The following is a 27,628-nucleotide window of genomic DNA, read 5'->3' on the forward strand; positions in this document are numbered from 1 at the left end:
AGCCAGAGCTGCTGCTGTGTGTGACCACCACCTGCTGAGATAGAGAACATACTGAGGAGTTTCCGGCAGCACATGACCACATATAGGGAGGCAAAAGGATTGCTCTCTATCTCCACCTGCTGGTAGATGGACACAACCCACCAGTCTATGGATTGATCAGCATGATGATATGGAATAAATAAATAAATATACATATTGGTTCCCTCCCTGTGAAAGATTCATTTTCATGAAACAAGAGTAGGCATATTCTTTATTGCCAGGCCAGAAACATGGAACCATTTACTGCTTTATTATTAGGATACTGACTGGTACTCAGACTCTTAAGAAACAACTAAAGTCATATTTTGGTAAGGGTTTTCCATCTACTGTCTGATTTAGAGATTTTTTTGCATATGTTGGAATGTCAGTTAATAATTTGTTGTGTAATTTTGTTTCTCATGTAATCTGTGTATGTAGTTTCTTTACCCTTCCTAGTATATAGTGCAGGTTATGAATAACATAACTAAATAAATAAAATAAACCTCTCTCTCTTCCTTCCTTCCCTCCTGCCTCGATCACCTGAGTCCAGCATCTTTCCCTCCCTCGTCCCCTCCTTCATGGATCCAGGATCTCTCCCCTCCCTTCCATTCTTTCCCCTCCCTCCTCCAACACAACTTCTCATTTCCTTATGGGTGAGATGCAACAGAAGGAAGGTGCTGGGGCTGGCTGGAGGCAGCATCTGTTAACCACTGCTGCTGCCAATGATCACTGGTGATAAAGTTTCAAGGACTACGAGGGGAGAAGGAAGAGGAGGAGCTGCTGGGTGATGTGGGTGGGGTGCGAGGGAGATGCCAGACTATGTGTGTTGAAAGGGGAGAAAGGAAAGAAAGAGGGTTGATGCCAGACCATTGTAGGGAGGTTCAGGGGAGCCAAAGGAGACCTCTGAATGCTTCTCATCCAGCAGAAAACCATCACTTTCACTGACCAGCTTTCCATTCTGCTGGCCTCCCCTTTCCAAAACTGGCCAAGCCAACTACACACTAGCCAATTGGCAACTCTATGGCCTGGCAACCCTCAATTTGTCTCTTATAGCTTATATCTTCTCATTGATTAAAAAATTAAGCCAATATTTCCAAAGATTTTAAATTTCATCTGTATGCACATGCATGTAGTGGTACAATTTTACAAAGCCCTTTCATGCCTGTAAAACAGGCTCTACAGATACAAAAAGCTTTATAAAATGAATTGTCCCCTCACTTTAGGTATAGACATTTTGTGTTTTGTAGGGTAAGTAAGCCAAATATTATCAATGTGTGAAGACATTTTAAAATCATTACCTCCTACAATGATAATGTTTTTCATTGTAACATAGTAAGCGATGGCAGATACAAGACCTGAATGGTCCATCCGGTCTGCCCAACAGTCACATTCATTATCAATTCATGATTAAATCAGCAAAGAATGTCATATACATCCTACAACCAGATTGCTATATGCAGGACTCGGACCGTGCATGCCAGCCCAGCACCAGCCTTAGTTCTTCACAGCTAGAGTCGCCATCTAAGCACCACTTGACTTGCAACCATTTAAGATTTGTTTTTCATATCATTCATTTTCTAATTGGAGATCCTCTGTGTTCATCCCACACCATTTTTAATTCCATCACCGTTTTTTTTCCCACCACCTCCCTTGGGAGGTCATTTCATGGGGTAGTTAATGCCTGGAATGACCTCCCGAGGAAGGTGGTGGAGAAAAAAATGGTGACATCTCTAATTAGAAAACGAACATTATAAAAAACAAATCTTAAATGGTTGCATGTCAAGTGTTGCTTAGATGGCAACTCTACCTATGAAGAACTAAGGCTGGTACTATGCTGGCATGCACGGTCTGGGTCCTGCATATAGCAATCTGGTTGTAGGATGTATATGACATTCTTTGCTGATTTTATCATGAATTAATAATGAATGTGTCCGTTGGGCAGACTGGATGAACCATTCAGCTCTTTATCTGCTGTCACTTACTATGTTACAATGATAACCATTATCATTCTGTCCTCTCTTATGACTGCATTATGTAAAGCTGTGCATATACAGGGCCGGTGCAAGGGTATTAGGTGCCCTATGCAAATCTTCAGCCTTAAATCCCTTTGAAATAGTTTCAAGGTTCTGAGGCATCCCCGCCCCCCCCCCCCCCCCTGAGATTTTGATAAACTCAACAATCATGAGCTCCTCAATGCCACACCTTCCAGAACAGTTCTGCAAACAGGCATAATTGGAGTGGAGGAGTGGCCTAGTGGTTAGAGCACCAGTCTTGCTATCCAGAGGTGGCTGGTTCAAATCCCACTGCTGCTCCTTGTGATGTTGGGCAAGTCACTTAACCCTCCATTGCCTCAGGTACAAGATTAGATCATGAGCCCTCCAGGGCCAGAGAATTAGCCAGTGTATCTAAATGTAACTCACCTTGAGCTACTACTGAAAAAGGTGTGAGCAAAATCCAAATAAATAAATTACACATTTAAATATTGAACTTTTTTTAACCATATACCTAAAGAGAACAATTTCTAAAAGTTAAATGGGTTCTTTGAAAATTCCCATTCTTTTTGTGCATAAAATTGCAGGCTGATGGGTCTTTGGAACTTGAGTGGCTGTCAGGACAATTGCTTTGCTTTGACTGTGCCACTCTTTGCTGCCACCTCAAAGTTGCTGCTTCAGGCAACTGCTTAGTCTTGCTAGTGGTTGTGGCCCTAATGATTTGTGCTTTCTTCATGCATTATTTTTCTGCTGCTTTTGCTGAAGACCACTCTCAGGAATTACCTCTGAGCCACCGTTCAAGTCTGGGTCTAACTATGCTAATTTGCTTTCTACGCTCCTTACCCACATATTCTGGGATTTCGCTGTGAATCATGGAAAGAAAAGTGCATGTGTGAGCGATGTGCTCCTTACCCAGGTATTCCGGTGTGCCACAAGGTTCCTTTATGAGTCCATTCTCCAACTTTGCCAGGTGGAAGTCACTGATCACAATCTTGGAGTTTTTCAGCCGGTTATAATAGACCAGATTTTCTAGCTAAATTCAGAACATGTGAAAAATGAGCACAAGAGACAAATGTTTAAAGGGCCATTTTCAAAACCCCATAGAGAGCTTGCAAACCAAATTTAAATGGAAACTCCCTGCTAACTTTCCCTTTGACAATTGAGGCAGCTGCAGGAAAGTGAATACTTTGTATTTCTTGGAAGCAGAGGTTTCACATGTATGCTTCTGCCCCACCACTGACACCACCTTCTTCTGGAGCAAGCAAAGGCATGTGTACTGTCATCAAGCATGCATACTCTCAACCCAGTTTTTACACAGGTAAACCTGAATTTATCCATGTAAACTTTTGATTATTGACCTCTAAGGTGTAATTTGCAGACCTGCAAGCACATTTTCAAATAGAAACTGGGTGAATTTACCAAGGAAACTGTCTAGGTGTTGATTTTTTTTTTTAGTTCAAAAGTTTTACTAAAATTTTAAAAATATACAATAATATCATTACATTCATATAAAGCCAAACTACAACAATACAGAAAACTGCAAGAAAAAAATATTAGGCAAGCTAAAAAACTGGATTCATTTATCAGGTGATTTCTAGCTAGACTTTTGACTAAAAGTGTGAGAGTATATTTAGATAAACATAGCAAGACAAAATTTGACTGAGAGCCTGATCTACTGAGCTTTTCCCATCGATACAAAAGTTAACTTAATGCTCCTCTTACTAAGTGGCGGTAAGTCCAATGCGGGCTTACCACTCGCTATACAGGAAGTACTGCCAGGCTACTACAGCAGCCCATTGCTACTTTCCACCCCTAATGCGCCGTCATTTCCGGCACTACAAAAACATTGCCCAGTTACTGCTGGGCTAACACAGGAGTCCTTACTGCCACCTCAATGGGTGGCAGTACGGGCTCCCCCCCCCCCCCCCCCTCCGAAATGACTGTGCAGCAAGTGCTTTACTTGCCACCCGGCCATTTCCTGTAGGAAAGCGAGACTTCCCTTTCACCAGCTGTGGTAAAAGGGGGCCTTGGCACGCATGTGAAACCTGCGTAGATGCCAGTGCCAGCCCCCTTTTGCCGCAGCTTGGTAAAAGGGGCCCTTAGTTTATTATATTTTCCAGACCATTATAACAAAGTTATCAGCTTGGGCTATCGTTAAGATGGTTATTTTACTGAACCCGGGTTACTAGTAACTAGGTTTCAATGCATAAAATGGAACCTGTACTTAAAATAGCATGAGTTTGTGGTAAAATATCCCATCTTAGCATAGCCCATGTTGATAACAAACCAACCCCCTCCAAATGATCTAATACATTTACAAAGTTTAAAACATAATATGTATAATATGGAGAATGGGAGAAAGTCCTTAGTAAATCTGAGCTTTACCAGTGGTGGCACTGAAAGTTACCATTAACTAGCTACAGTAAGTCCTCTTAAACAAAAAAACAAAAATTGGCAATCTCTACCTTGAAACACCCAATATAGACCTTGAAAGTTTCCCATCTACTATTCCCAGCCCTGAGGGAAACCCCTCACTTTCAACACCCAATAAAAATGTTCTCCCTTTCCCCTCTTCCCCCATAGGTCAAAAGTATCCCCATTTCCCCCAACTTCTACCCCAAATCTGAAATCCACACAATATTCAAAGTAATTTAACCAGCCAGAAACAGCTCCTGGTCAGTTAAATCGCTTGTTCAGGGCCAACCGATCATTTTCGGTGGCACTTAACTGGCTAGTGCCACTGAAAATGACTGGTTAGCGTCTAAAGCAAAACCAGCTATTTTGTGACGTTATGGGGGCAGAGTTGGCACTTGGCTGGTTAAATACCAATTTTCAGCACTTATCTGGCCAAGGTGACTACATAAAAGTCAGTGCTGTCTTTATGGACTGTTTCATACCGGGTTAAATGACTATGGTTTAGCCAGCTCTGGAAACCCAGAAATTCAATATTGGAGTCTGGACATGGCCCGGCATTGAATTTCTAGGTATAATGCTGGCAGCAGTCAGCAAAATGTAAGGGGACCCTACTCTTAAAAGCTGACTTTATCCTACAAGTGGCCAAGATCTACCTCAGATAAGTTATCCTGGTATTAGACGATCCACTGCATAATGAAAAACCTCGTCTTTCTCATGGGCAGATGATCAGAAGCAAACGCGAGTGCTAGAGGCTATTAGCGCCATACTGGCACCTGCGTTGGCTACCGCCCCATGATCAGAGCCCCCGAGTGCATGAAACAATGCCCTTGCGGGTTCTGAATGCAACTAGCATGTAAATGCATGCTAAAAAGGGCACTTAGCGCAAGTAGCATGCAAATGCATGCTAAACATATTCCTCTCCAATGATCAGCGAGCTTGGAGCTGGCATTAGGGTTTGAAGACCATTGGTGGGGGGGGAGAATGGTGAGCCCTGTCCAGCACATATTTGCATGCTAGCAGGCCTTCCATTCCCCCAAATACAACCCCCCCTCCCGCAGAAGCAGAAACCCAACCCCCAGCCAGCGACGTGAGGGCTGGAGACCCACCGGATCTCTAGCCCCCCAAACTTATGTTGGGGGGGGAATCGGGGGGACTGGAGGTCAGCCGGACCTCCAGCCCCCGTGTCACTGGCTGGAGGTGGGAGTTCAGTGGGGGCACAGGGCCATGCTATTTGGGGTCTGGTGGTCCCACGGACCTCCAGCCCCAGTGTATAACAGGTTTGGGCTTTTGACAATCCAGACCTGTCAAACAAGTGCGCACTTTACCCTATGATCAAAAATAATAGCGCGCATAAATCTGTATGCTATTATCTCTGATCATAGGGGTGGTTACAGTGTTATTTTTAGAGCACTGTTTGAAATAGCACAGGGCTTTCACTCATCTGTGTACAGAATTAAAGGATATGGCCTCAGCGCGCCTAATTTGGCCACCAGCACTTACATCAGGTTTCAGCAGGTGAAAGTCTGGTGTCTAAATCTAGGTGCAGGAATTGGCACTAAGCATAATTCTATAAAGAGCACACACCCTGTCACAAAACACCTAGTCACCCGCCTGGGCCATCCCCTCAGACATATAGAGGGGTCATCCCCAGCACAGCTCAGGTCAACCTGCACCTGCTGCTTGTGCTCTACACTAGCACCCTCCTACCACCAACTGGGTCCCAAATGCCTCAGGACAAGTGTCTCATTCTCAAATTATCCACAGTTCCCAGAAAGCACGCAAATACCCAAAACACAAACCACCAAGATTCTTAGTCAGTTCAGACAAGCAGAGGCAATAAACTAAAAATGTTTATTGCCATGAAAAATTAGAACAATGAACAGAAAAGGTGCATTCAGCAAAACAATAACAATTAACTGAAAATGGATCAATTCTAACACTATCTAAAAATCTAAATTCCTGCTAATAGGTAGCAAACGTTTCTGTTCCTGTAGGGCTCATAATTACAAAATATGGTGCCTGAAAAGCAGTGGCAATTTTGGCACCAAGGCATTTTCTGTATACACTTGGAATCTGCGTATTCAATATATTTCCTTTTTGGGCACCATTGATTTCCAATTCATTCAGCAACAGATATTTTATTTTTGACCCCTGCAGCAGGTGGTTCTTACAACCAAAACATGGCCGATAGACACTCCCTGTGTTGAAACTTGTGTTACACTCTCTAGTTCTTCAGTCCAGGGGCATAGCCAGCACTTAGCCAGTTAGTGGTGATATTCAGTCTGCTAACTGGTCAAGTAAGCTCATAAAGTCACGTCAGAAAAAGGCTATCCTAACTTTATGTACCAAGTTAACTGGGTACCAGTCTGAACATCGGCCAGTTAACTTCTAGGTCAGTGCACAAACCTAGATGTCCAATGTCGGGAGCCATGTATGCCCTGGCACTGAATATCTAGGGTTAGTTTAGCCCGCAGATGGGAGCAGCTTTCAAGCCATTTACTGCTGTGGGCTGAACATTACCCCCACGTTTGAACAAAATTCTTTGATTTAGCAGCTCTTTGGAAGTCCTCCCTACTACTATGTTAAGGTGACTCCTTAGTAGTAGGTCATACTTCCAAGGTATTGGGAGTTATGTTGGATTCTTTGCTATCTATGGAACCTCAGATACATAATACTAGTAAGTTTTCCATACGTAGGTTACTTACGTCAGAAGGGGCAGGCCCAGGCCAGGGAAGGAGAGACGTCCTCCTGAAGACTCACAGCCATCAGATGATCTTCATGCCCGTGCAGCGCCTTCACACAGAGGTGAGAGGTGCTGCGCGGGCCCGGTAAGGCAGAGGGGGGGTCCGGTGGAGGGGGGGGGGAGCGGCGGCGACGACCTCAGGGGGGCAGGGCACGGGGGCGGAGGATGGCGGGAGGCGGAGCTGTGGGAGAAGGAGAAAGAGAGAGACAGGAAGAGAGGGGGGCCGGGGCTGCTAAACTTTTGATTTTTGTTAATACAAGGGGAAGCGGGGAGCAGCGGCAACTTCGGGGGGGGGGGGGGGCAAGGCCGTCCATACAGGACGCTCCTGACGAGCGCCTTTGCCCCCTCCCGATCCTTTTTTTATTTTTGGTTTGATTTTATATTTTAAGCAGGGGGAAGCGGGGAGCCATGTGCTTGTGTGGGTTATTATATTTTCAAACGTGCCAGCTTGGATTTTTATGCTGCAGGGAGAAGCGGGGAGCAGTGTCTGACATCACGTTAAATATATCGCAGTAACTGATTCGGTGCAATCGTCGGTATGGTTAGTGCGTTCCGAATTGTCCACATTACAATGGGAAGTGACTCGTTTGCATTCCGTTTTCGTTAGCTGCTAGCGTCGTCGGAAAATGGCCTTTAATGAATGCTACGGTTGAAAATTTCTTCGTTAAAGGGTCGTTAAAGTTTAGTGCATCTGGGCCTGAGTCATTTGATTTCACTTTGGCTGTCTTTTTTGGCAGTATGTGCCACAAAAAAGCTTCCAGCACTCGGTGTGGCAAAACCATATCCAGAGCAGATATATATAATTGGTGCTTGCAGTGCCTTCAGTCTGACTATGAACCTTTTTTTTGTCATTTGTGTTCACGTGTGTCAAAGAGAGGACTTTGAGGTTGTGAAAAACAACATGAATGTTTTTTTTTGGTGCTTTAAGATCAATTCATTGACATCAGTATGAGAGGCATTAACCTCTGTGATCCAGAAGCTCCACTGCATGCTGGGGATGTATCAGCATTGGGAGTACATCACACACTCTTGGCATTAAGCTTCAGTACAAATCATTGGGATCAGACATCCACCAAATCCTGCCTGAAAAAGAGGAAGGATTCTTCTTCCTCCTCTTCCTCCTCCTGATCAATGCCAAAGGCTCAGTATGTTAAGCATTGGGCAGAGGCTGACATGCACTAACATCAGACCAGTGGCGTTCCTACCCTCGATGACACCCGGGGTGGATCGCTGATGCGCCACCCCCCCCTGGCAAAATGACACCCCCCCCGGGTGCACGCCGCTGGGGGGGGGGTGCCGCGGCGCGCGCCTGTCGGCTCCGAGTTCACTACGCTAACTTCGCTGGTTCGCTGCATCTCCCTCTGCCCCGGAACAGGAAGTAACCTGTTCCAGGGCAGAGGGAGGGAGCTGCAGCAAACCAGCGAAGGTAGCGTAGCGAACTCAGAGCCCACAGGCGTGCGCCCGGGGCGAACCACCCCCACCGCCCCCCCCCTTGGTACGCCACTGCATCAGACCTTGTCAGGGGGTGACATCGAGAGCATCAGAGCACCAGTGCTGTCAATTACCTGATAAGAGTGGCCCAAGCCTAATTTTAAGAAAGGCCTCATTGGTCAATGTATACAAATCAAAGATATCTTATAAAACACCAAAAATCTATCCAGGGGATCTAAGCAGGATAATGATGGTCAACAAAATGCAAGAAAAAAAATATGAGAAAAGCAGTATTATGAAACTGAGGCAGTCCTGAACAAACAGGGCAGGCGGAAAGTAGCATGCATGCTTCTAATAAGTTTCTGTAGAAATCTAAGATGGAGAAGATTTTCTCTGCACTGGACTCCATCGGATGATGCCACCCATCATTAAGGAACTGCTATCCTGCTTGTCTTCAGAGAAAATATTGATCACATGTTCCACACACCTATGTATAGATGCTTTCATTAACACCTAATCACATAGTGAACACACATCCCTAAACATGCTCCTGTGTAATATCTAATATTGTAAACACACACACATCCCTATAGACACTCCTGCATAATACCTAATCAGACAGCTCATACACATCCCTACAATCCCATTTAATACATATTAGACACATCCCTACAGAACACCAATATTAATATCTAATCACACATCCACACAAATCCCTACAGATAGTCCCATGTAATACCAAATAATATGAACACGCATTCATTTGAAATGACATAGGAAACGTCAACAACACTTCCCATGTTGTTTCACTGGCAAATGAAACCAAGCAATTTTGTTTATGTGCACTATTTGCAAAGAGTGTGGACTCTTTCCCCAACAGTGCACATATGTGTGAACCACTGCTCATGTGCACACTATCAGACTCTTTGTGACTGTCTCCATCCTTTTGAAAGACAGTGAACTCTTAACAACATAATTAAACCCCTCCAAACTAAACTACACATTGCTGTGGCATGAATCACTGCATGTGGTGTAAATATCCCCCTGTGGAACAGCTGTGACGGCATAAGATAGCAAGAAGTGGTGAAGAATCTCACTACTTCCACTTACCTTCAAGTTTCGATGCACAATTTTGAGGGAGTGCAGATATGCAACTGCTTCCAGCACTTGACGAACAACATTACTGGTATCTCGTTCTGAATAATACCCTTGATCCAGGATCCAGTCAAAAACTTCTCTACCTGTGGCTCTATTAGCAAGTGTGAGAAAGAGAGGAGAAAACAAAGCAGCAGAGGATTAGACAGAAAGACTGTTATCAGAGAGATGGCAGACAATGTAAGAGTAAGGCAGTCATGGAAGCAGGAAAGGAGTAAAGAAAAGAGATTCCTTTTCCTACATTTCTTCCTTAACATGTTTCCCTCTTGCTCCCTCCTTATTTTCCATCCTCTTACCTCTGGCTGAATTCCTCTCAGGCTTATTTTCGAAAGAGAAGGATGCCCATCTTTCGACACAAATCGTGCCTAACACATGGACATCCTCGACCCATAATGGTAAAAAAAAGGGCGTCCCTGACGAGCACTTGGATGACTTCACCTGGTCCTGTTTTTCAGGACCAAGCCTCAAAAAAGTGCCCGAACTGACCAGATGACCACCGGAGAGAATCGTGGATGACCTCCCCTTACTCCCTCAGTGGTCACTAAGCCCCTCCCACCCTCAAAAAAAATCTTTAAAAATATTTTGTGCCAGCCTCTATGCCAGCCTCAAATGTCATACTCAGGTCCATCACAGCAGTATGCAGATCCCTGGAGCAGTTTTAGTGGGTACTGCAGTGCAATTCAGGCAGGCGGACCCAGGCCCATCCCCCCCCCCCCCCCACCTGTTACACTTGTGGTGGTAACTGTGAGTCATTCAAAACCCACCACAAACCCACTGTACCCACATGTAGGTGCCCCCCTTCACCCCTTAGGGCTATGGTAGTGTTGTACAGTTGTGGGTAGTGGGTTTTTTTTTTTGGGGGGGGGGGGTTGGGGGGCTCAGCACCCAAGGTAAGGGAACTATGCACCTGGGAGCAATTTCTGAAGTCCACTGCAGTGTGCCCCCCTAGGGTGCCAGGTTGGTGTCCTGGAATGTCAGGGGGGCCAGTGCACTACGAATGCTGGCTCCTCCCATGACCAAAGGGCTTGCATTTGGTCGTTTCTGAGATGGGCGTCCTTGGTTTCCATTATCGACGAAAATCAGAAATGACCAAGTCTAGGGACGACCATCTCTAAGGACGACATAAATTTCAAGATTTGGGCGTCCCTAACTGTATTATCGAAATGAAAGATGGACGTCCATCTTGTTTCGATAATACTGGTTTCCCCGCCCCTCCATCGGGACATTTTGCGAGGTTGTCCTCAGCAAAACTTGGGCGTCCCTTTCGATTATGCCCCTCTCAGTAACCTTGATCCCTTCCTTCCTTCTTTCTTCCTTCCTTTATTGAATTTCTCCATTACCCTGGTCCCTTCTTCACTGAGCTTCTATGTTCTACCTCACTTTTCCTGCACTGCTCCATTATCCTTATCTCTCCTCTCCGTCTCCCACACTCTTCTGCAGTCTTTACACGACTGAATTTCACACCTCACCAATAGCTCTAAATATGTTATAGTAATTAAAAAAAAACATAGTAGGACATGTGGAAGTGTATTTTCAAAGCACTTACCCTCTGTTTGTTAAGCTGTATTAGTGCATGGAAGCCAATAGCGTAGCTTAGATATGGGGGGGGGGGGGGTTTAGACTTATAAAGTTTCATAGTAACCTATAGAACTTTGCAAGTCTAAATGCTTTGAAAATGAACCCCCTAATACTGTCTTAAAATAAAACAACACTTTTATATATCAATTGGCCCCCCAACCCCTAAAGAATAATCTTCACAAATAACATCATTGACTAAAAGTCTTCACAAAGAAACAAGTTTTCAATTTCTTTTTAAAATTAGAATAAAAGGTTTCAATACGTAACCATATGACCATTAATATAGGCAGACAAGTAGACTGCAATTTTTCATTACAAAAAACAACAAATAATGACTGTTGTGAGGAAAATCATATAAACTGATTTAAAAATAATATGTGTCCTTAAAGAAAGCCAATGTAATTTTCTAACATATAGAGAAATACTATCATATTTTTTCAGCCAATAAACAAGATGTACGGCTGTATTTTGGATCATCTATAACTTATAATTTTAGCATTCAACCCCACATAAAGAGAATTGCAATAGTCCAAATGGGATAAAAAAAACAGCATCTGGACCAATACTGCAAAATAAAATCTAATTAGTCGCAATTGTCTCATTTGAAAAAAATGTTCATTTCCATAAATTCTTAAAGGAAAAGGGAATGGGATTTGATATATAACCTTTCTATGGTTACAATCAAAGTGGTTTACATATTATATACAGGTACTTATTTTGTACCTGGGGCAATGGAGGGTTAAGTGACTTGCCCAGAGTCACAAGGAGCTGCAATGGGAATTGAACCCAGTTCCCCAAGATCAAGGTCCACTGCAGTAGCCACTAGGCTACTCCTCCCCTAACTTGAGATTCTTCAGTAAGAGAAGAATCCAGTATCACTTCCAAAACCCTGGACTCTTTTTTTTCTACCTTTAAATTCTTATCATTTTACAATGGAATAGTATCAGGAATAGTTGACAAAAGTTAAGGAACCAGAGCATTTTGGTTTTAGTTGGATTTAATTTAAACATATTTCCAAGAGCCCAACACTGGATTCTATTCATACAATACCCAGTGTACCTGAATATAACTCACCTTGCGCTACTACTGAAAAAGGTGTGAGCAAAATCCAAATAAATAAAATAAAATCTGAAACCCTATCAAATGTGTTCTCTATAGAAGTACAAGCTGGCACCAGCATCAAGATGTCTTCAGCGTAGGAGAACAAACTCTCTCCATTGGTAAGAGGAATAGAACCAAGGGTACTCATAACAAGATTATACAATAAAGGCAACAATGGAGATGCTTGTGGCACTCCACAATTTGAGAGTCAATTATTAGATGGAACACCATTTTTCCAAACAAAATAATCACGACTGCCCAGAAACTCACTAAACCAATCCAACACAGAATCAGCTTAACCAAGTTCACTTAATCTTAATAATAATAGTTCATGGTCAACTGAGTCAAAGGCAGCTGAAATGCTATATTGTAACAGTAATAATTGTTTACCCCTACATAAGTAGTTGCGAATAACTGATGTCAGTGTTAATAAAAGGGTTTCTGTGCTGTGCTGGGTTCAAAAACCAAATTGTGAAGGATGCAAACATGAAAATAACTCAGTCGATGTAATCTGATTAGCCAGACACCTAAGTACTTCAGCACCTCTTTTCTCTGAGGACTTGCTACATTCTAGTAAACCACATATAATGGGATTTATCCCAGGGGCGTAGCCATGGGTGGGCCTGGACGGGCCCAGGCCAGCCCACTTTTGCTCTAGGCCCGCCCTAACTAGCCCCAACCCAACAACATCGCTGCTGCCTTGGTCCCTGCAGCATTCTTTTTTTTCACCCATCGCCAGCAGCGCAACGATTCACAGAGGCCGCTCCGCTCCCCACTGCAGCGTCCATTCGGCCCTACGAAAACAGGAAGTGCATCAGAGAGGGCCGGATGGACGCTGCAGGGGGGAGCGGAGCGGCCTCTGTGAATCGTAGCGCTGCCGGCGATGGGCGAAAAAAAGAATGCTGCAGGAACCGGGAAAAGACCACAAGTGTAACAGGTAGACCTCTTTGTTTGCTTGGAATCATTCTGAATAGCCAGTGGCTCCCAAAAGCCAGTCAAGAAATGTATTAATTTGAAGGTTTCACTATCTAATACGTTTTTGTTGTTATCCTTCACTTCCGTGCATGCAGCTGGACTAACACAGCATCCACATTGCTTCTTCCAGTTTAATAAGCGTAAAGACGGCAGAAATCACCTTGCTTCTCCCTTCAAAATAAGTCAAATAAAATCAGGGCACTGTAAATGTTCCAGAAAACTGAAAAGCGATCTGATACCTGCGGCATCAGGAGAAACCTCTTCAGATCCAAACCTGTCATTCTGAGGATTTCAATGAGCTGAGACTTCTAGAAATAGCAAACTGGAGGCGCAGGATAGGAAAGGAAACTGAGCTCATTTATATCGGGAAGTCACAAAAGTGTCACACTGCAAGAACTGCTTTTAAGATGAGGACCTATACTGTGATAGCACACCAGCAGCGGGGAGAAGAATTTCAGGCACAAGTTCTTCGAGAGTTGCTGCACAGGGGGGTAAGGAGTGAGGGAGAAAGTTGGACATGGGATGGGAGGAAGAGAGAGGGAGAGAGAGAGAGAAAAAAAAATGTTGGACATAGAAGTAGGAGAGAGGGTGACATGTGGGAGTAGGACAGGGGCAGAAAAAATGTTGTGCCCATCCAATTTGGGCTCAGGCCCACCCAAAATTGGCTGTCTGGCTACACCACTGATTTATCCATATCTAATTTCAGCCCACATAAACCATGCTGACGCTTCCTGTAATTATTGATGTTAAACTAACAGGAAAGCCCCCCGATCTTCCCCCTCTTCCTGCTAAACAAATGGCAAGATACCCCACAATCCTCAATCTGGACTATTGGGCTCAGATATAAGTTGAAAAATAGAGAGGATCAGGAAAGCAGTGTGGCTCAAGTTTAACCCTCCAGAATGTATGTGTGTAGACTATCAAGGTAGGAGAGAACCTTGAATTGGATGCAGAATGTACTTGTTCTCCAGAGAGAACCCAGGAAGGTGTTAATAGACACTGCATTGGGCTAGGCTTGGAGCCAGCCCTAGACAGAGTGCTGACAGTGACATGTGAGGAACCAGAGAGAATTAAAGAGACTGTACTTGTGCTGGACTGAAGCCTGTGAAGTAACAACATGCTGGAAGTGAAAGAATTAATTGACCCACAATCGGGGAAAATATACAAGCTTCACCATAGAACCTCATGTGAATCAGACTGGGTTGTCTACGTGATTGTTTGCCCATGTAAAAAAGTTTACATTGGGCAAACCTCACGGAAGTTGTCAACGAGGCTCATAGAGCACAGAAGCAATATCCATCTGAATAAAATTACAGCGCCACTTGCTGCACATTGCGATGCAAAAAGACACACATTTGAATCTTTAAAATGTGTGGTATTACAGCAGATGATATGGAATACCATGAGAGGTGATAAGAAGTTAGCGCTATTACAACAAGAGCAACGATGGATATATCGTCTTAGAACAACCCAGCCCCATGGACTCAATATTAGAGTTGAATGGCATCAATTCTTCTGAACCAATGGGTTTCATAGTGGGTGGTCCCCTTGCTATGTCAGTTCAATTAGGGGAGGAGCCTGCACGACAGCGTGTGATTTCAGAAGCTTTTTAATTGCACACTATCTTGTGTGTCCCGGTGGATGCAAGAGTACAGACCCAGCTAAGCAAGTAATAGACTGCCAAGAGGGAAGTAATAATGCGGTTATGTTGATAAGACTTTGTGATAAGACTGACTTTTGCTCCTTTATAGATACCAGTTGGAGTCCGCGGTACCCTGAAGCAGAGATCGAAACCTTGGCCAGAGCAGTGGGTAGTTGGTAGAGTTTCAACGTACAACTGGATGGCTGGTAGTGACAATTTTTGTAAGCCACTTTTAGATCCCTTTCATGTGTTACCCACGTTACAGCACTTAGTTCTTACCTTGAATGTTGCTGAAAGAGGGCATTGTACACCACTCTGCCAGCTCTGACCTACTGCTAATCTCAGTACCAGGAGACTCTTTGCCAGTGGGGCACAACCTCTGATCTGCAGGTAACTGTTAGTAAACATGCTTATTCCAATAAAAGACGTTTTCGGAGACAGTCTTCAGGTGTCAACTGGTGTGCCAAGGTTATACAGCAGCAACAAGTCCTAGAGGCCTGCGTGTATGCAGGCCCCTGGAACACTTTTAGTGGGTACCGCAGTGCACTTCAGCCAGGTGGACCCAGGCCCATTCCCCCCCTACCTGTAACACTTGTGCTGGTAAATGGAAGGCCTCCAAAATCCACTGTACCCACATGTAGGTGCCCCCTTCACCCCTAAGAGCTAAGGTAGTGTTGTACATTTGTGGGTAATGGGTTTTGGGGGAGGGGGGTTGGGAGCTCAGCACCCGTGGTAAGGGACCTATGCATGTGGGAGCGTTGTCTGAAGTCCACCGCATTGACCTCTAGGGTGTCCAGTTGGTGTCCTGGCATGTCAGGGGGGCGAGTGTACTACGAATCCTGGCCCCTCTCATGACCAAATGGCTTGGATTGGGACGTTTTTGAGCCGGGCGTTTTTAGTTTCCATTATCGCTAAAAAAAAAACCAAACGCCTAGCTCGGAAACGACTAAATCCATGGCATTTTGGTCCGTACAAACCGTATTTTCGAAACGAAAGATGGACGCCCATTTTTTTTCGAAAATACGGTCTGTCCCACCCCTTCACGTACCCGTTCTCGGACATAGACGCCCATGGAGATGGGCGTTCGCGTTCAATTATGCCCCTCTAAGTCTCTTTATAAATTAATTTAGAAATAAGGAAAAAAATAATAAAAATAGGAGGTTTTTATGCCACTGATGAGTCTGTGGGCCTCCCTAAAGTTGATTAACATTAACAAAGGAGTGTCCCAGGGGTTACTTGAGGCTTTTCCTCCGTTAAAGAACATGTCACATTGACATATGTAGATATCTCATATTTGATAAGTAATAGGGAGGACATGTTGAGTCAACCAATAAAATATCTTCTCTTTTTCTTGCAAACCCTGTGTGTATGACTGAGTTTGTGCCCAATCCAAGCCACACCCTTGATCACATTACCACAAGCAGATTTTAAAAAAAACTTTCTACAATTTGTTTTCATGCAGTTCATAATTAAGCTGTGGAATCAATTGCCAGAGGATATGGTTGAGGCACGCAACATGTCAGAATTCAAAAGAAGATTGGATGATGTTCGACTTAGCCAGATAACCGTGAATATTCAGTGCTAGCCAGCTACATTTAGTGGCAAATCAGACCGCATAAATAGCAGTCCTATCTTTGGCCGCTATTAACTTAACCAATGTTGAATATTTGCTTAGCTGGTTAAGATAACGCTGGTCAAAAAAGAGTCACTGGAAACTGCCTGGCATTGAATATCTGGGGTCAGCGCAGACCACTGCACTTTTGTGGGCTGCCTCCCACCAGCTGAATATTAACTCCTGTAAAAATATTAGCCAGGTAGACTTGGGAGAGCCACTGTTCATCTTTAGAAATTAACTATGGAAAATAGATCTTTTTGGGATCTGCTGGGTACTTGTGACAGAATGGCCACCATTGGAAACCAGATGTTGGGCTTGATGAACCTTGGTTTTATTCAGCATGGCTTTTCTTGTGTTCTTATAGATTTTATATACCTGTACTGAGCTGCATTTATGTAGTAGCACTACAAAAATAAGAGGCAGTAATAGTTATATTATACTTTTATACTGCCAACCTATCATCTTTCTTCCATCACCTTCCATTCTTTCCCACCTCTCTTGCATTGCTGCATCAATTCCTTCATCTCTCCCATCACCTTCTATCATTTCCTTGCCAAGCATTCCTCATTGTTCCCCAATCCTGTCATTTCTCCCCCATCATCTTTAATCTCTCCCTCAACTCTCCTGCATTCTCCAGTTATCCTTCACAAGACAACACTGCATTTGAACAGGGCCAGCCCTAGGATTTCTAGCGCCCTCCTGAAGTCTATTAGTCGGTGCCCCTACCCATCCAGGGGCGGGATCACTATGGCTCCACCCCACAGTAGACACACCCCTTTTACCAGCCATGGCATCATTGAAAATATTACACCAGTATAGAAGAAAAATAGCTAAGCACACAGACCAGGAATTAATAGAACAGACAGTCTTGCCAACTCTGAAAAACAATGTGTTATCAAAATTTCAGAATCTAACAAACAGATCCCTATTCAGACACTTGGCCTTGCAGTCACACATGTAGAACAGAGATAGCCCCTCTTCAAATTCTTCAAAAATTAACCTGAAATCCTAAGAAGTGAGACTCTGCATGCAGCACAATAGCCTTCCCATCCAGCACAGCTTAGGATCTAGCTAGGGCAGACTTAATCAGCATAAACTAACATATTCTACAGTCTGAGTTGGACAGACTAACAGGAGTTACTGAAGTGGGGAATGAGAGATAGGAGATTGGTGATGGTTAGTAATTGAAAGCAGGCATCTAGCCCTCCTGTCCTGTGAGTTGTTGCTGTGTTGTGGGGGGGGGGGGGGGGGGGAAAAGGGTGGGTCAGGTGCAGCACTAAACAAAGTCTCTGATAAAACAAGGGTCCAGGCTCTGCTGTGCTGTCTCTGAGCCCTCTCTGATTCCAGCTCTTGGTTTCACTCTCAATCCCAATGTGTTGAAGGGGTGGCTGCAGAGAATACTATGCTGCTGCTTAGCTCCTGAGCTCAGCCAGGCCTAGTGAGTGCCTGTGCTGGAGCCTCCTCAGGCTTTCCTTCTTGCCCTGAAGCCCCTTGTCACCGGGGGGGGGGGGGGGGGGGCATGGGGCAGAGGTTAGCTGAGCTGCCACAAGTTATTTTGGAGCCAGATTCAGTTGGAGCAGTGGCATCCTCTGACAAACACAAGGAGGATATTTCTCTGCTTGGGAGGGGACGGGATGCTTTGCAGCCAGACTGAGATGAGCTGCAGAGATTAGATACTGAAAAACAAAAGCCTCAGCAAAGCTTGCTTGCTTGCAAAGCGCCTTTGAAGGCAGGCATCCCCCTGCAGTGCTTACCCTGCTTACCGGGTTTGACCGGCCCTGCATTTGAACTCTCTGTAGAAGTATTTCAATAATTTTCTATTTCTAATGGCTAGTTTCAGTATTATGTATGCAACTGGGTGTCTGTTACATCTTATATTATGGGGGTGATTTTATAAAGGATTTTCTGAATGTATAGTGTTTTACATACAAAGAAAAGAGGCTTTTATAAAATAGTATGGCCACATAACCCAATAAGAATGCTTGTATGTACGTAAGGGCTGTCCAAAGTGTGTAGTTCAGGTACAGCAGAGGCAGAGCTCTGATGTGAGTGTTTCATTAAATATGTGTATCCATGCATGGAGAACACACAAACACACACATTTGCACCTGCCTTTAGTGTGTGTAAATTTGTACTCTTGGGGCTGGTTCTGGAAGGCCAATATTCAGCCCATGGGAGGCAGCCCGGCTAAGTGGTGCGATCAGTGCTAACCCCGGATATTCAATGCTAGACAGTTTCCAGTGGCCAGCATTGAATATCCAGTTGGGGTTTTTTGTTCTTTTTTTGGCTGACTCAAGCTTAACTGTCTAAGTCAATATTCAACACTGGCTGGATAAGTTTAGTGGTCGATTTGACCACTAAACTTTGCTGGCCAGTGTTTGAATATTCACAGATAGCTGGCTATATCACAAGAACTAATATTCAGTGGAGATAAGCAGTTATCACACGTTGAATATTAGCGCTCAGCCGGCTAAGTGCTACTTAATTGACCAGGAGCTGTGCCTGTCCGGTTAAATAGCGTTGAATATTAGCCAGTAGATGTTTACTTTATTAAGCAAATTATAAGCCTCACACAGCATCCATGGATGTAAACAGCTTTGACCCTGTTAAAAATTTTACAGGTGGCTAATGTAAGACAAAGGAATGTGAGCTATGCAACAAGAATTCTAGATCATATCGACTCCATTCTGCCTGGAGCCTGGAATTCAGGGAAAAGCCTCCAGAGTGGCTTCTCGGGTCACAACATCAAGGCACAGGCCAATCACCTAAAACTATGTTATCTAATCATTGGAGACAACGTTCATCTCTCAACGGATCATCGTTGGAACACTTCAGAGTGAGCACTGCCTGTGACAACAACCTGTTGTTCCAGTTGTTCCCAAGAAAGGAGAGACTTGCATCACTCATGCAGGTGGTATCAGTCAATATGTTTACAAACTGGTGGCCTAATTTCCGGAGAGTGTGTTTATTTTTACAAGTGTTCATTTGCTGCATTTAAATAACTGTACAGAACTTGTATTCTAATTGTTATTCTGTAATATTCTGAACATTTATACATAAACTTTTCTATCCTAGTCATTTTTGTTTTCATTCTAGTTTAAGTTTCATTCTTGCAAATAGATCTTCCCTTCTTATTATTGTGGAGTTTATCAGTATTTATCTACTGGGAGTTTAGAATAAAGATCAGCTGATACAGGCACAACTTATCTCCAGAGTGCTAAACAGGAATTTTATAGACGTCTTTATCCTACCTAATTTCATGATGATTAGTGCTTACTCCTATAAAATTGCAGATTTGAGTGTATAAATTAGATCCGTATTTTGCCACTTTCTGAATAATATATAACATAGTAACATAGTAGATGACGGCAGAAAAAGACCTGCACGGTCCATCCAGTCTGCCCAACAAGATAACTCATATTTGCTGCTTTTTGTGTATACCCTACTTTGATTTGTACTTGTGCTCTTCAGGGCACAGACCGTATAAGTCTGCCCAGCACTATCCCCGCCTCCCAACCACCAGCCCCTCCTCCCAACCACCGGCTCTGGCACAGACCGTATAAGTCTGCCCAGCACTATCCCCGCCTCCCAACCACCAGCCCTGCCTCCCAACCACCGGCTCTGGCACAGACCGTACAAGTCTGTCCAGCACTATCCCTGCCTCCCAACCACCAGTCCTGTATGCCAGCCTCAGCCTGCTCAAATCTCACCCCTTTTTTTCCATAGATACATGCTGGTACACATTGATTTATACATCAGCACTTACCATATAGCCACTGTAGAGTTTTGTTCTATTATTTTAAACCGATCATGTGGCCAGAACTACTGCTGAATATCGGGCCAATTGTTTGATAATATTTCTGCCATTTGGTTACTACACATTTCCTACACTAGATGGTGCCTGAACACCAACTAAAAGCTATATGAGAGTTCTAGATGTGATTAAGGCTGGCTCTGAATTAAAATCAGAGGTCCTGAGAAGATTCCCTGAAGGATCGCTAGCTCTATTTCACACCTCTCCTACAATAGGGATGTCTCCTAAAATCAAAGTGAAAATGCAAAGTCCAAAAAGGCACGTATTACAAGCAACATAGGCTCATATGTACTGTTATACTGTAAAATACGCTCTCAGATCCAGTCCCACTAGTGCACAAATGCTCTGAAAAATACACGTACCTGAATATTTTATAAAAATGTGTGTGCATTTCAAATCTGCCTTTGTTTCACCCAAACCACATTCCCACTGATGTCTTCATGCAGATCTCGTGCACGTAAAGGATGTTACCAGTAGTGCACCACAGGAATCAGTCCTCTGCCTGGCTATTTTTAACATCTTTGTAAGTTATATTGCGAAAAGGCTGTCAGATGATACAAAACTCTGTAGTAATGTTGACACCCATGATGGTGTGGATAGCATGAGAAGGGATCTAACTATGCAAGAAGAATGGTCCAGAATTTGGTTATAAAGATTTAATGCTAAAAAATGCAGGGTCATGCACTTGGACTACAGAAACCCAGGGAGTATTACCATTTCGGGGATGAGGGGAGGGGAGGGGGAAGTACTTGTGTATTTGAAAGAAGAGCAGGACTTTGGGGTGATCATTTCTGACAAGCTTACCCAATCTCTCAACCCAGCATACCATTACAACCACCATCTAGCACACCCCTACCTACTTAACTGGAATCCAACTCTTACAAATCTGATCGACTGCACACAAGCTCTACCTCGCCCTATTGAAATTTTGTGAACCACCTCTAACCTCAAGAGCTCAAAAATATACAAAAACAAAATCAATACTGAAAAAAAATAAATTCTTATGCTTCAACACCAAACCAGACCAAATCTCTAAGTCAATTACAGTTAACCAAGCGAACTTCAATCTCTCTCCTACCGTTAAACTCCTAGGCATTCAAATCGACTGCACTCTTTCCCTCAAAGCGCAAGTCAATGCTCTGACCAAAAAAAACGCTTCTATCTAATGAGAAAACTCCATACCATTCAGAAATACTTCAAAATCAACCAATATGAACAACTGGTATGCGCTATGGTACTATCATCACTTGACTACTGCAATCTAATAAACCTAGGCTGCACCAAAACATTACTCAAGAGACTTCAAACCATTCAAAATACAGCAATTAGACTAATCTGCAGACTATCAAAATTCGACAGTTTCCCTCTTCTACATCAATCTACACTGGCTTCCCATTGAGGCGAGAGTATTTTTCAAGCTGGCCCGTTTTCTCTTTAAAACACTGGAAGCATAGGCGCCCGGTATAAGAGGCTTGGAGAGGCTAAGCCTCCCCCCTGCTGCAGCAGAATGGATCAGCTGTGGAGTCCAGCTGCTCTGAGGGAATTAAGTTGTTGATTTACCTCCATCCTCACAGCAGGAGCTGCAGTGAAAGCCCTCTAGCAGTTGTAGAAATTGGTTTATGGTCTGTTTACCTTACTGCTGGGAAAGCAGGGGGGGGGGGGGTTGGCTGGAGGTGTCCTGGGTTGCCAGGGAGATATCTGACCTGCACTGAGGACAGATAGCAGCAGAACGGATACTGGGCCAGCATGATCAGAAAAAGTCACCAGACAACAAAGGTAGAAAAGATCATTTTATTTTCATTATAGTGTTTGGAATATGTCCACTTTGAGAATCAGGTGCTCAACATTAAAAGTTTATATTTATTTACTTATTTATGGCATTTTATCCCATATTAAACATGCATTAGGGTGTTTTGTGGCTCTACATGAGAATTGTGATGATATGATCCCTTGTTTCATATTGTTGACAGTCTGCATTTTCCGTATACACGGCGGCTGAACTGTATTATCGAAAAAGATAGCCGGCTATCTTTTGTTTCGATAATACGGTTGGAACCGGCCAAATGTCAGCATTTGGGCCAGCTTTAGAAATGGCCGGCATCGGTTTCCAGCGATAATGGAAACTAATGCCGGCGATCTCAAACCCGGTCAAATCCAAGGTATTTGGTCGTGGGAGGAGCCAGCATTTGATTGTAAGCTCTTCTGAGCAGGGACCGTCCTTAGTTATTAATTTGTACAGCTCTGCGTAACCCTAGTAGCGCTCTAGAAATGTTAAGTAGTAGTAGGAGGAGCCAACATTTAGTGCACTGGTCCCCCTCACATGCCACGACACTAACCGGACACCCTAGGGGGGCACTGCAGTGGACTTCAGAAATTGCTCCCAGGTGCATAGCTCCATTACCTTGGGTACTGAGCCCCCCAACTCCCCCCCACCCCAACCAGGTCCGCCTGCCTGAAGTATACTGCACCCACTACAACCTGTGGGTGCTTCAAGTGCAATCAGTGCTCATCCTGAGCCAGACTTACTGGTGAGAAAAAGAAATGGCATGCGCTCGACCCGGAACTACCACTGGTGGCCACGTTGGGCCAGCGATAGTCCAGGAATAGCAAGCGGTAAGCTCGCACTGGGCTTATCGCTGCTCTGTAAAAGGGCCTCTAACTGACCAGCAGAGCGGTGTACAGGCTAAAATAAAGAGAGAAAAGAACTCCATTATAACATAGGAAAACATAACTATCACACCAAGAATTACAAGAAAAAATACATTATAACATAGGAACAAACAACTATCATACAAAAGAAAGAGGGAGAAGAGAAGGATGGGCAGGAGAAGCGCAATCAAAAAGCAGGGGTCTACTTAGATGAAAACGGTAACGGAATTCAAACATGTGTGGGATATGCATAAAGGAATCCTGTGCAGAAGGAATGGATCCTCAGAAGCCTAGCCGAAATTGGGTGGCAGAGCAGGTGGGGGGAAAAGGGGTTGGTGGTTGGGAGGCGAGGATAGTGGAGAGCAGACTTATACAGTCTGTGCCAAAGCCGGTGATGGGAGGTGGGACTGGAGGGTTGGGAGGCGGGAAGTACTGATGCGCAGACTTGTACGGTCTGTGCCCTGAATAAGGCAGGTACAAATCAAGGTAAGGTTTACACATACTGTATGTTGTCTTGTTGGGCAGACTGGATGGACCGTGCAGGTCTTTTTTTCTGCCGTCATCTACTATGTTACTATGTATTTGTATTTCTTTTCTATTTTGTGAATATCTTTTATTATAAACTGCTCAGCTATACTATATGGTTTGAAGTACAGTATACCAAGAAATAAATTAAACCAAATATGGGTAAGTTATAATATTGTATAATTTATATTCCCACTCTACCCACGTGCATGTCAATTGGCAAAGTACATGCCATCAAAGCATGGTGCGTACTTTTCTGCTTGTTATTCTATAAGAGGTCACTTACATGCTTAAGTACCGTATGTAAATGGCCAAAATAACACTATTTTACACATGTTCTTGCTGCCTAAAAGTAGACGGGTCCTTATAGAATTAATTCCACTGAGAGTCAAGTTTGGATTCTGTTCACAGCTTCTTTGTGAAATAGAGTGGGTGAGGTTCAATGCAGGAAACAGTCACTTACATTTCCATGAAGATAAAGTATTCCTTCCGAGTTTCATAGACATCAACCAGCTGCAGGATATTGGGATGTTTCACCCTGTATGGAGAGAACAAGAGGTGTGATATGAAACTCCTCACTAGCATAGCAAAGAGTCAGAAATGTGAATAGTTATTCATTTCACCCTGTGAAGGAGTGAGTATTTTTTAAACTAGGAATCATTTTCTTGAAACACAGAGTCAAAGGGAAACCAAGCCGGCAAGGAGGTATAGTGAAAATGAAAATGTGGACTCAAGGCAGTCACAACGTATTCTCCCATAGGAAAACCTTCCATGCTGTAAAGCCTGCGGACAGCCAGAGTAGACAAATTCCTTCAATGAGCCAAGTAAAACTGTCTTGATCAGAGCCACAATTTTCCTGAAGCATATTTTCAAGATTCTGCAGCAAGAGGTAATAAAGTCTGCAATAAAGTTTCCATAATTATGTTATATTTACAAAAGTTTAGAAAATTCCTTTATATCTAAATTATTTACTTTGCTCTTTTAGGAGTTTTGTAGATGGGGATTTGCAAGTAAAATCTGCGTGAAGGGGAGCGAGAAAAAGGAAGGATTGATGATGATGAAGCAAGAAGAAGGAAATGAAAAGAGAGATGGGGTAGAAGAGAAGAAGGAAGATCAGGAGTACATTTTTCTTAAGATTAATATTCTTTGTGACTTTATGTATGCACTTCTCTTGTAGTTTGAGGTATATAAATAATTCTATAACTGGATACCACATTAGACACACAGAGCTGGTGGTGGGAGGCGCGGCTGGTGGTTGGGAGGTGGGGATACTGTTGGGCAGACTTATACGGTCTGTGCCAGAGCCGGTGGTTGGGGGGCAGGGATAGTGCTGGGCAGACTTATACGGTCTGTGCCCTGAAAATGACAGATACAAATCAAGGTAAGGTATACACAAAAAGTAGCACATATGAGTTTATCTTGTTGGGCAGACTGGATGGACTGTGCAGGTCTTTTTTTTGCCGTCATCTACTATGTTACTATGTAGATGCAGCTCGTGCTGAGCGCAAATTCTGTAACAGCATCTGGGTGCCAAGATTCCATTATATAATACTAGCAGAAGTTGACATCTAAACACCTACTTTTAAGAGTGTCCACTTAGCCATGGCATAAATGCGCTATCCTAAATGCAGCACCTTAGAACATAACTTACACCATTCTGTTAAGTTAAGCATGTAAATATTGCTCCCCCCCCCCTTGCATGCTAATTTTTAGCATGCATTAAAAACGCTAGCGCACCTTATTAAACAGGGCCCATTATCCAGCTTATTTTCAAAAGAGAAAGACGCCCATATTTCGACCCAAATTGGGAGATGGACGCCTTTCTCTCATGGGCGCCCAAATCGGTATAATCGAAAGCCGATTTTGGGCGCCTCCAACTGCAGTCTGTCACGGGAACGGACAAAGTTGACGGGGGAATGTCGAAGGGATGGTGAAGGCGGGACTGGGGCATGTTTATAGGCCGAGGAGAGATGGGCACGCTCGGCCGATAATGGAAAAAAGAAGGGCGCCAGGAGCGAGAATTTGGGTCACTTTTTGTGGACGTTTTTTTTCACGAACAAGTCCCCCAAAAGTGCCCCAACTGCCCAGATGACCTCCCCTGACTTCCCCAGTGGTCACTAACCCCCTTCCCACAAAAAAAAAAAAAAAAAAGAACTTTAAAAACTTTTTTTCCAGTCTGTATGCCAACCTCAAATGTCATACCCAGCTCCATCACAGCAGTATGCAGGTCCCTGGAGTAGTTGTTAGTGGGTGCAGTGGACTTCAGGCAGGTGGACCCAGGCCCATCCCCCCCCCCCACCTGTTACACTTGTGCTGCTAAATGGGAGCGCTCCAAACCGCCCCCAAAACCCACTGTACCCACATCTAGGTGCCCCTCTTCAGCCATAAGTGCTATGGTAATGGTGTAGAGTTGTGGGCAGTGGGTTTTGGGGGGCTCAGCACCCAAGATAAGGGAGCTATGGACTTGGGAGGTATTTTAATTTTTTTTTAATTGTTACAAGTGCCCCCTAGGGTGCCCGGTTGGTGTCCTGGCATGTGAGAGGGACCAGTGCACTACGAATCCTGGCCCCTCCCATGACCAAATACCTTGGATTTGTTCGTTTTTGAGCTGGGCGCCTTCGGTTTCCATTATCACTGAAAACTGATACCGCCCAGTTCAAATCCGCCCAAATGCGATGCATTTGCCCGGCACAAACTGTATTATTGAAACAAAAGAAGAACGTCCATCTTTTTCGAAAATACGGTCTGGCCTGCCCCTTCACGGACCCGTCCTCGGAGATAGGCGCCCATGGAGATGGGCGTTCGCATTCGATTATGCCCCTCCATGTGCATTATTTATAGAATAGCGTTGATCATGTACATAGCACTTACGTATGAAAGTGAACACTTTTCTGCATAAGAGCAAGTACTCTATCATTTTAGTGCACAATTTGTGCCTGCATCTAGGTGCTAAAGTTATAGAATGAGGGGGATAATGTGCCTTTTCTTTGAAAAATGCAGAATATTAAATGAATATAAATACATAGTGAAGGGGGCAAAATCATCATGGATGGGGAATGAGAAGATCAGATGGAGAAGAGAAGACTAGATTAAAAGGATGGAAGGCTAGGACTGCTCAAGAAAGAAGAAGGGTAGGACAGTTATGGGATCGTGGAAGATATTTATTTTATTTATTTATTAGGATATATTTACCGCCTTTTTGAAGGAATTCACTCAAGGTGGTGTACAGTAAGAATAGATCAAACATGAGCAATAGGCAATTACAGCAGTACAAATAACAATACAAAGCATGGCATAGTATACTACTTACAATGTCAACACAATACGTAATAGAACATTTTAATTGATAGTGAAGCAAAGATGGAACATATAGATAGGTAAGAGGGTAAGAAGACTTAGAAAATAAGGTGACTGATTTAAAGAAAGTTGCAAATGAGGTTAGAGAGATGGTTAAATATTATCTCAGCTAGGGTAGGAGTGGATAAACATGTCCTGCTGCAGTATGTGCAGCCTGTATCACTCCTTGTGTGTGTGAGACTAACAAGTTAGTTACTTCTTCCATTAAAGGCCTGATTGAAGAGCCAAGCTTTCACCTGCTTCCTAAGTAGAGATAGTCTTGTGTTAAGTGGAGGCTTTCAGGGAATGCATTCCAGACTGTGGTGGCTACTCCGGAGAAGGCTCGCTTGCGGGTATCACATCATGTAATGTCTTTTGGAGAGGGTGTGGTTAGTGATAGTCCTTGAAAGGACCTTAGTGTCCTTGGCGGTGTGTAGAGGATCCTATTCTTCAGGTACTCAGAGCCATTTCCTTTAAGGGCCTTGAAGATCAGACAGAGTTTAAAATGTAGCCCTGTATTGTACTGGTAACCAATGAAGTTTTTTCAAAAATGGTGTGATGTGGTCATGTCGCTTGCAACCCTCTATGAGTCTTGCTGCTGCATTCTGAATCAACTGGAGCTGGTGCAAGCCCTTTGTAG

At 43.8% G+C, this 27,628-nt stretch overlaps 1 protein-coding gene across 1 annotated transcript in view; it reads right to left on the bottom strand.

Moving 5' to 3' along the window:
* Positions 1 to 27,628, bottom strand: part of CAMKV (CaM kinase like vesicle associated) — a 148,852-nt gene that overhangs the window by 65,128 nt on the left and 56,096 nt on the right. Inside the window, exons 3-5 of the mRNA XM_030206784.1 lie at positions 24,116 to 24,190; positions 9,709 to 9,847; positions 2,922 to 3,042 (exon numbers count right to left, since the gene is read on the bottom strand). Of these exons, the coding sequence (XP_030062644.1) occupies positions 2,922 to 3,042; positions 9,709 to 9,847; positions 24,116 to 24,190 (335 nt within the window). The remainder of the gene's footprint in view (positions 1 to 2,921; positions 3,043 to 9,708; positions 9,848 to 24,115; positions 24,191 to 27,628) is intronic.

The sequence above is a fragment of the Microcaecilia unicolor genome, chromosome 6 (genome assembly GCF_901765095.1).
Source record: "Microcaecilia unicolor chromosome 6, aMicUni1.1, whole genome shotgun sequence".
Lineage (NCBI taxonomy): Eukaryota > Metazoa > Chordata > Amphibia > Gymnophiona > Siphonopidae > Microcaecilia > Microcaecilia unicolor.